We start from the raw sequence: 9,652 nt of genomic DNA, 5'->3' as shown, positions 1-9,652 counted from the left end.
CGCGCTACCTTGCGGCGCGGGCTTGCTCCCTCTTCCCTCTCTCTTTTGCGAATAAGTTAGCCACCATATATGCTAGTCGCTTGCTGCAGCTCCACTTATTTTCACCTTACCCTTCCTATAAGCTTAAATAGTCTTGATCGCGAGGGTGCGAGATTGCTGAGTCCCTATGGCTCACAGTTTACTATTACACCAGATGCAGGTCCAGGGGATTCCGCTCCAGGTGACGCGTACGAGCTCAAGTGGGAGTTCGACGAGGACTCTTTTCCTGATGATCAGTAGTGGTGCCCAGTTGGGGGTGATTGGGACCGTGTCGCATGTTGGGTTTTCTTCTATTTTGGCGCCGTAGTCGGGCCATGAGTGTTTGGATGATGTATGTTATTTATGTACTTTGATTGACATGGCGAGTGTAAGCCAACTATGTATCTCCCCTTTTATTATCTATATTACATGGGATGTTTTGATGATTGCCTAACTTGCGACATTGCTTTCAATGCGGTTATGTCTCTAAGTCGTGCCTCGACACGTGGGAGCTATAGCCGCATCGAGGGCGTGACACCAGGCCGGGCTCGGGCCCAGGTTTTTTGGCTCGGGCTTGGCTAGGCCCGGCCAGAAGCCCGGCCTGGCCCGAGGTTTGGCCAGGTATATATACGTTGTTCCCTTTATCATCGGTATGTTACTTGCCCGAGATTCGATCGTCGGTATCTCAATACCTAGCTCAATCTCGTTACCGGCAAGTCTCTTTACTCGTTCCATAATGCCACATCCCGTAACTAACTCATTAGCTACATTGCCTGCAAGGCTTATTGTGATGTACATTACTGAGACGGCCCAGAGATACCTCTCCGACAATCGGAGTGACAAATCCTAATATTGATCCATGCTAACTCAACAAACACCATCGGAGACACCTGTAGAGCACCTTTATAATCACCCAGTTACGTTGTGACGTTTGGTAGCACACAAAGTGTTCTTTCGGTATTCGGGAGTTGCATGATCTCATAGTTATAGGATCATGTATAGTTATGGGGAAAGCAATAGCAATAAACTAAACGATCATCGTGCTAAGCTAACAGATGGGTCAAGTCAATTACATCATTCTCTAATGATGTGATCTCGTTAATCAAATGACTCCTCATATCTATGGTTAGGAAACATAACCATCATTGATTCGACGAGCTAGTCAAGTAGAGGCATACTAGTGACATTCTGTTTGTCTATGTATTCACACATGTACTAAGTTTCTGGTTAATACAATTCTAGCATGAATAATAAACATTTATCATGATATAAGGAAATATAAATAACAACTTTGTTATTGCCTCTAGGGCATATTTCCTTCAGAACCGCAAGTTTGCAGATTCAAAGTTAGTCAGTATTTATCATCACGTCGTTCCTTCCCGACCGTCCTGACCAAAAAGGGAGCCGGCTCAGTAATACTGGTGGAACCAACCTCCCCAGCGGCGTTGGAGCAAGCTTTGTTGGAATGAAGACAATATTTAGGGGAGGACGAAAGGCAAATCAACACCGTGTCCGAGCAGCTGTAGGAAAGAAGACCAACAGCCATAGCTGGAGGAGCCCACATCAACGGGACTGCTGCATGAGATAATCTCGGAGAGCCGCCGGAGGGGAGGGAGATCGGCGGTCGTGCCGAAGCCCGAGCGCCATCGCAGGTGAGGGGGACCGGTGGGTCGTGCAGGAACTTGAGAGTAGTCAGTAGTGGGAGGCAGGGCGGACCGGCGTTCGTGCTGGAGAAAAAGAGTCGTCGGATCCAAGCGGACAGGCAGGCACTCAAAGCAAAGATCGCCGCCCAGCTTCCACACCCTTCACGGAAGGGATTGTTTTTTCTTTCTAGATGGAGAGAGGGATCGATGGGTTGAGACTTGAGACTCGAGGGGAAGCAACACGCTCATTATATGGACACAAAGCAGAGGGCCTAGGTGAGAGATGAAAGGCCTATGTCATAGTGGATGGAAGAAGATGGATAGGCCCTCGTTTTGTCTTCCACGTACAATACGTGCAATGCAGCATGATAGAAATTATTATAGAAAAATTAATAGAGAGTAAAAAAGTGACTTCACATGTGGAGCCTATTTGATGATGTGGATAGACTGCGTGTTAAGAGAAATAAGATAGTGGGGATGAACTATTTAGGTATTATAGATGTTGAACACATATTTTTTCTTAATTTTTCTTATGCCACTCTAAAATTTGACACTTTGCTTTTGTTACTCCTGGCTTTTGGTAATGTATCACAACTGCAATTTTGTGATAAAAATGAAAATAAAAACATTTAACTTTTGAAAAACTTAGATTTGACAATGTATCACAATTGTGGCTACGAAATTTTTGCTTTTGTCATCAAATGACAATTGTGATGCATTATTAAAATCTAAAAGTGATAAAAGTGAAATGTTAGTGTGACCTAAGAAAAAGAGGCGGTAAGAGCAACTCCAATGGTGCGACCCATTTCATCCCCGGCTCTCGGTTTGGATCGGCGCGGACAAAAAAGCCGGCTCAACGCGCCGATCCAAATGGACGCGCGTCCGCTTTCGTCCGCCTGCCGACCCATTTTCGGCCCATTTTTTAGCCTGATTTGCGTCGGCACGGTCACAAGACGGACGCGCGCGCTCGCCCTCTTTCCTCACCGGGCCCCTTTGGTCGGTGGCACATTGCATTCACACCCTCGCCCGCCTGCTACGTCGCCGACGCCGTCAGCCATTTTTTCAGATAAAAATGGATACATAGATAATTCTAGCGTACACAGATAAAAAGAAAAGGCCACTACTCGTCGATTTCTGACTCCGACTCGGTAATGTCCTCCTCCGACGTCTGAATGTAGGTGTCAGCATACGCCTTGTCTTCAAAGTCCCAACCCGCCGTTTCTCGTAGCTTCAGTTTCAATTGAGCTGCCTGCTTCCGCGAACGCTTGTCATCTGCTTGCTCCCTCCTCCTCGCGTCCCTCTCCAACCTCCTTTGCTTGTAAAACTGGCGCTCGTCGACGATGTCCTGCGGGAAGCCTTCGCGCCACACCACCAAGGCTTCCACGTCCTTCTCCGCGATGGCGAGGCGACGCTGCCGCCTCTGGTGGACACGATGATCCTCGTCGGTGAAAAGCCGCGGGAGAGGCGCCAGATCATTCGCCCGTTGGCTCGACATGTTGGGAAAATTCATATCCCGACGAGGCCTCAGGAGGCGCCACGCCGCCGCGTCGTGCGCGCGGGCCGCCTCCTCTGCGGTGTCGAAGGTGTCGAGGATGAGACATTTCTCGCGAAACCAGATCTCGGAGGAGAAGGCGCCGGAGCGGCGCTTGCGGACTCCACGAAAATCCGAAGCGACCAGGCGGCGGATCGACATGGTGGCGCAGAGGCGGCGAGAGTGGGCGGCGGACAGAGTGTGGAGGGAGCGCCTTATTTATAACGAGCGCTGGCCGCGGCGCGCGCGAACCTTTCCCGCGCACTGGAGCGCCAAAACCAGCGCGCGCTAGGCCGCTTTCCCCGCGAGCGCGAACCTTTCCCGCACACTGGTGCGCCAAAATCGGGACGACGGCATGATCTAAAACGCGCGCGGTCATAAAATGGGTCGATCCGTTAGACGCACTGCCGACCCAAAACTAAAAAAGGGCAGACGGCGGGCGGGCAGCTGACTCGAATGGACAAAAAACAGACAAAAACACCGTCCATTTGGGTCGGCCCTTTGGAGTTGCTCTAAGAATACTTGTTTGCCAGCGGACCTGTGCTAGTTTGCACGATGGATGGAGCTTTGATTCATTTTGACTATCCGTTGGATGGGGGCGTCCTGCCTTGGCCTAGAGAGGACATCGAGCGTCCGCGTCCACCACCACAAGGCTAGGCCCCTCGGGAAGCCACTACACTCCACTGCCAGTCTGCCACACTCCTGCCACTGCGAGAGGAAGACAAGCCGGACCCCATGCCTTTGTCCTCCTCGTGCTCCGTCGAGCCGGACCACCACGCTACCAAAGGCGACACCGACGGCGCCGTCTCGTTCCTGCGAAGGCAGCACGACGTCGACGCGGTGTGCGACAGGTACGGCGTCCCCAGGGACCGGTACACCGCGCGCCCTGCCGGCGACCTGCGCGCGAGCTCGCCCCCGCCGCCGGGGTGCGTCTGCGTGTATGCGGAGGCGCTGGAGGCCGGGATGCGCGCCCCGCCCCACGCCTTCTTCTGCGACGTGCTCGCCCATTTCGGCATCGCGCCGACCCAGCTCACGCCCAACGGGTGGCGCATCTCGGCGGGCTTCCTGGTGCTCTGCCACTCCGCCGGCGTGCCGCCGTCGCTCGCCGTGTTCCGGCACTTCTTCCTGCTGTGCGAACTCAGCCACAAGCACAAGGGGTGCTACTTCTTCCGCTCCAGGGACACCTCCGGCCTGCGCTTCAGGGGGATGCCGAGTTGCATCAAGGACTGGAAGAACTCGTTCTTCTTCCTCTCGTCGCCGGAGCCGTGGCCTTTCCCCGTGGAGTGGGGCGAGCCGTCCAAGATCTCTTTCACGGAGCCGGTACTTAACAGCGAGGAGAAGAAACACGCGGCGAAGCTACTGCGCAGTTATGCCGGCGGCGCCGTTGACATCGACAAATGTCTCTCCGACAGCAACCTTGCAGCCGCCATGGCACCTGCCGGATCTGCGCCGCCGCCGCCGACGCCTTCTTTTACTCGCATTGCTTCCGATTCCAAAGGTAATTGAACACCGTCCGTAACCACTCCGATTCCCCTGTTTTTAATCGAGCTCTGATGTTGCTGCCTATCGTGTGCTAGGCATGGATCCCTCTGTCTACGAGATGATGAAGAATATGCTGGCGGAGAAGGCGGCCGCTCAGGCGTCGGCGTCGGCGAAGAAGGTGAAAGCCGAGCCGGGCAGCCACGCGCCAGGGTCGCCGCCGTTGTGCGCAAAGAAGAGGAATCGGGAGGAAGCCAACAGCGAGGAGGGCCCGCCTCGTTCTCTGCTGAACGCGCCGCTGTCCGGGATGCGCTCGCCACCGCCGGGGTTCCCCATCAGCCACGATGGAGACGGCACGGACTGGGAGGCTGCACGGGAGCTGCTGCAGGGCACGGTCGCGCCACCGCAGCAGCGTATGTTTGCGGCGAACAAACCGTCGGATGTCGTCCCGGCGAGCTATGTTGCCATCCTCCAGGTATGCCGTATGCCAGTGAATACAATGTCAAATTCTTCACTGGTTGGCGTATGTCTGGACTCTGGAGTCTGATCGACCATTGTGATTTGTCTGCAGGCGGCGAACTACGTGTCTTCCTCCTTGGGCTACGCGCTGGAGCTGGAAGAGAAGCTGGCGGCGCGGAACGCGGAGGTCGCGGCGCTAGAGAAGCAGCTGGCGGAGACGAAGGGCGAGCTCGCCGTGGCGAGGGCGGAGCGGGACAGTGCGAGAGGGGCGCGCGCTGGAGCGCTGGAAGAGTGGTAGGAGAGCGGCACGGAGGACACGAGGCCACGTCGCTCCGAGCCTCGTTGTCCCGTGCGCAAAGAAAAGGAAAAAAAATTCCGTGTTGCAAACTCAATCCCGTGCATACCCTTGCCCATATGCGCCCACCTGTCCCGTGTTTCCATCCGACGACCGCTGCTCGTTCCGCTCCGTTCGTCCCTTCTCTCGGCTCAGAAACGTTCGTTCGGCTCCAAAACGTGCGATCCCGGCTCCCTGGGCTGCGCTCGGCTGCAAGAACTGCACACAATCCGGCTCCCACCATTATGCAGCCGTGATCTCCTTCCAGATCTATACGCATCTTCGTGATTGATTCAGACTGATGCTTCCATCATCCAGCGGCGATCTGATCAACGCTGGTCAGGCTGGCGGCGGCGGAGCGAACACAGGACTGGCGCTCAATGCACCGGGCGAAGACACCACCATGTCTGGCTCACGCCCAAACGCATCGTCGTCCTCTCCTATGCATGGCTGCATCAGTCCGGAAGGACATCCATGGCCGCCGCGGGCACTGCCGCAGTTCAAAGATGCACTACCGTCGAGAAGGGCAGGAGCGACCTTGCTGGAATCCGTCATTGTGGCTCGCAAGGACGACCACCGACCACGATGGCTCGCCGACCACTTGTATCACATAAACACAGGAGCATGGATTCCACTACAAATCTGCAATACATCTGAATTTTCAGACAGATAGTGTTGTCTTCTTTCAACTGAGTTTGGGCCTACTAAATGACAACACCAAAAAATAGCGTATTCTCTAATGACACACCCATCAAAGTGAATATCTCAAATCATTCATATGTATTTTAGGTGAAAAGATACGGTGTACAACTGTACATTATAGTTGGATATTTGTCAGGGAGAACAATCAGCTATAGACCGGTACAGCATTTCTCATGAATTCTACTGTACTTTCAGATTTGCAATATCTCAAAATCCTACCCTTAAGTCTACTCATCAGGAAACATTGCATCTTGTTCAATTGTTTCCTTGGCGTCAGCTGTGTTGTTCCAGTTGTGTACTTGTGAGTCTTCGTCCAGAAGAATGATGGCGGAGCATGACCGCTGCACAAGTAGATGGCCTCCTGGTACTCTTTGCTCCATTGCCTATCATCTTAAATAATTGTACCAGGGGGACTCCTTCATACAATTTGAAAACTTCTCTTTGATGGCTGCAAACACCTGCACAAATTACATCAGCTTATTAGTGCATATGAGTTTGGTCAGATAGTTGTTAGACAGAGCGAAATAATTGTACAGTTCGTCCTCCTGAAAGCTACACTCTCTTCAGTCTGAACCTAGTGATGCGATTTTTGACTGTGTAGTTTGAGTGATCGAGCCAAATGATCCAATCAATTACGAGCTGGGCATTCTCCAATTTTTTTTGTGCCGATTTCAATCAAAACATTCGATTAACATGTGCGATTACAAAATCAAACCTCGTCTCTGAAGGAACTACATGCATGCTAGCAGGGAAAGTCCACAGGAAACACAAAAATTCAGAAACTTATAATAACAGGGGAGGGGGTTACCAGTTCTGGGCGAGAGAGGCGATCGTGCGGCATGTTTGGGTTCTGCGGCGAAAGAAAGCGACTTACTGGATCTGAGAACCAGCGACGTGCCACGGAGGATTAGGCGGCGGCGGCAGTAAGGGCGACTGCGAGACGATAGCCGGCCTTGGCTCGTCAGGGATCGCACGTGTTGGAGCCGAGCTAACCTTCTGAGCCGAGGGAGCGGACGAACAGAGCGGAACGAGCAGCGGTCGTCAGATGGAAACACGGAACACGTGGACGCATCTGGGCGAGGGTATGCACGGGATCGAGTTTGCAACCGTGTGCTTCATTGAACTGGCATCGAAAGATTGGTTCGTAGACTCTGAAAAAATACAAAGGAGCGTAGTCCTCAAGTCTCCATGGCGAAATTTCAGCTTTGAGAAATACTCATTCACCTTATCGATCTTTCTTCAGCTCAAAGGTCTTGTATGCATGAACGGGGGAAGACAGGCAGAGAGTAAGATATGCATTTGACACAGCCAGTCTCTGAAGTCTGAATACTCATTCCTGGGAGGCAACCGTGGTCGGTGTCTCGGTGATGCATGCCATGCGCAGCGCTACCTTGCACTCGTGCACGGTACAAAATTTGCTTTCTCCCGTGAGACGAGTGGGCTACATTTAACTCTGAGCTGATAGGACGTGCAGCCACTTGTGCCAGCCACGCCCCGGCTTTCCGGAAATCACTCTACAAGTTTCCAACTAAATAAAAAATATTTTAGCACCCAGACATAATGTAAATATCTACTCCCTCCGTCCCATAATGTCAAAAAAAGTCTTACATTATAGGACGGAGGGCGTACCATGTCACTGAAATTCAAAAGCTAATTCAAACTATAATTTGAGAAGCAGAAACAATAACTGTAAATCGTGTTAGTGGGCCCAATTTGTGGCCCAATTTAGAACCAGCACAATTCATAGCATGAATTGTTTTTTTTTATTCTAGAGTTGTAGGTCTAATTTAAATCCGAATTTTTGAGACATGGTGAATGTATGATTTGCCTACATGCTAAATTATTTTCATATGGTTTGACATTTGTAGAGTGTATGCCCGCAAACTATGCCATCACCAAGTTAGGGAAACACAACTGTCCATCAGAACTTTGGTAAACGCCCGGACAACTCAGTCTGGACACCTTTTGTCATCCGAAAATGCTAAACCAACGGAGTAATACGGGGTGTTTACGGATCTATCTATAACAATTCTTCTCCCCCCTATTTTCAGTGGGGGTGGGCCCCTCACCATAATTTTTGTCCAATCAAGCTGTCACATCTAAGCACATCCGTAAACCCCGTAATAACCTGTCCATGTGTGTAGCATAGCCCTTTGTCATCCAACGCGTGCATCAAACGTCCGTGCATCGATCTACACATCCAAATTCTGGCAAAAGAGAAGCAAAATCTAGAGGGGGTCTTCGGGCATCCGGGAAGCCACCACGTAGGCGTTTGACACCTCGGCCCACCCAAAAACCCTGCCAGGAGCCCCGATTTTCTGGCTACATCCCTCGCCTTGCTTTTGTACCTGTGTAATCCAATACCGACCACCGCTAGGCCTAGCAGACCTCCGCCGCTGCAACCGGACGCCTGGTCTGACTACCATCCCTTCCATCCTTGGTCCGACCGCCGCCCAGGTACCCTCTGCCCCTGCACATTTAGCCAATTTTTGATGGTATTGTTGTTTACTTTGAAGCAAAGATGATGGGTTCCGATGAGGAGCACTTCTATGTGTAGTTCATTTATACGCCCACATCAGATGAGAACGAATATGAGAATGAATGGCGACGATGCATGCGGTTATTGAAGTGCCTAATGTGCGGAGGAGCATGTTCTCAATTTCAAGGGATCTATGAAGGGGCATCGGGTGATGAATCAGAATAGGGCACAAGGCGCGTGATGCTGATGGACGACTACTTTGTCCCTGATGCGCTATTTGAGGCCTATTTCCGACGTCAATTCCAGAAGAGACAGAATGTGTTCGGTCGCCGGCCTCTACAATGGTGTCAGGGCCTATGATGACTACTTCATTTTGAAGTATGATGTTACTGGAAATATTGGATTCTCTGGTTACCAGAAATGCACGGCTGCATTAAGAATACTTGCCTTGTTGGGGAACGTTGCAGAAAACAAAAAATTTCCTACGGTTTCACCAAGATCCATCTATGAGTCCATCTAGCAACGAGTGATCGGATGCATCTACATACCTTTGTAGATCGTGAGCGGAAGCGTTCAAAGAACGGGGATGAGGTAGTCGAACACGACGTGATCCAAATCACCGGAGATCCTAGCACCGAACGGACGGTACCTCCGCGTTCAACACACGTACGGTTAGCGTAACGTCTCCTTCTTCTTGATCCAGCAAGAGGGAAGGAGAAGTTGAGGAAGATGGCTCCAGCAGCAGCACGACGGTGTGGTGGTGATGGAGCTGCAGTACTCCGTCAGGGCTTTGCCAAGCGCTATGGAGGAGGAGGAGGTGTTGGAGAGGGAGAAGGAGGCAACCAAAGGCGTGGATGAAAAGCCCTCCTTCCCCCACTATATATAGGAGGGCCTAGGGGGGGGCGCCGGCCCTAGGAGTCCAATCTCCTAGGGGTTGGGCGGCCAAGGGAGGTTTCCCTCCCCCCCAAGGCACCTAGGAGGTGCCTTCCACTAGTGGGACTCTTCCC

The 9,652-nt window shown here is 52.0% G+C and overlaps 1 protein-coding gene across 1 annotated transcript; it reads left to right on the top strand.

Annotated features, from left to right (window-relative positions):
- The first annotated feature begins 3,774 nt into the window (after positions 1 to 3,774).
- LOC125527766 lies at positions 3,775 to 5,555 on the top strand. Its single transcript, XM_048692282.1, has 3 exons — positions 3,775 to 4,690; positions 4,770 to 5,146; positions 5,243 to 5,555. The coding sequence occupies exons 1-3, from the start codon at positions 3,928 to 3,930 to the stop codon at positions 5,426 to 5,428; spliced, it is 1,326 nt and encodes a 441-aa protein (XP_048548239.1). The 5' UTR covers positions 3,775 to 3,927; the 3' UTR covers positions 5,429 to 5,555.
- The last annotated feature ends 4,097 nt before the right edge of the window (positions 5,556 to 9,652 follow it).

Source organism: Triticum urartu, unplaced genomic scaffold, assembly GCF_003073215.2.
Source record: "Triticum urartu cultivar G1812 unplaced genomic scaffold, Tu2.1 TuUngrouped_contig_4399, whole genome shotgun sequence".
In the NCBI taxonomy this organism is placed as follows: Eukaryota; Viridiplantae; Streptophyta; class Magnoliopsida; order Poales; family Poaceae; genus Triticum; species Triticum urartu.
Note: the sequence above shows the minus strand (reverse complement) of the source record. Positions and strands in the feature narration are given on the sequence as shown.

Bases quoted from the DNA above. Each gene is read 5' to 3' on its own strand.
- LOC125527766 (XM_048692282.1), top strand. From the start codon at position 3,928: ATGCCTTTGTCCTCCTCGTGCTCCGTCGAGCCGGACCACCACGCTACC. The intron at 4,691-4,769 runs GTAATTGAACAC...ATCGTGTGCTAG, and splicing joins CATTGCTTCCGATTCCAAAG to GCATGGATCCCTCTGTCTAC. The intron at 5,147-5,242 runs GTATGCCGTATG...ATTTGTCTGCAG, and splicing joins GCTATGTTGCCATCCTCCAG to GCGGCGAACTACGTGTCTTC.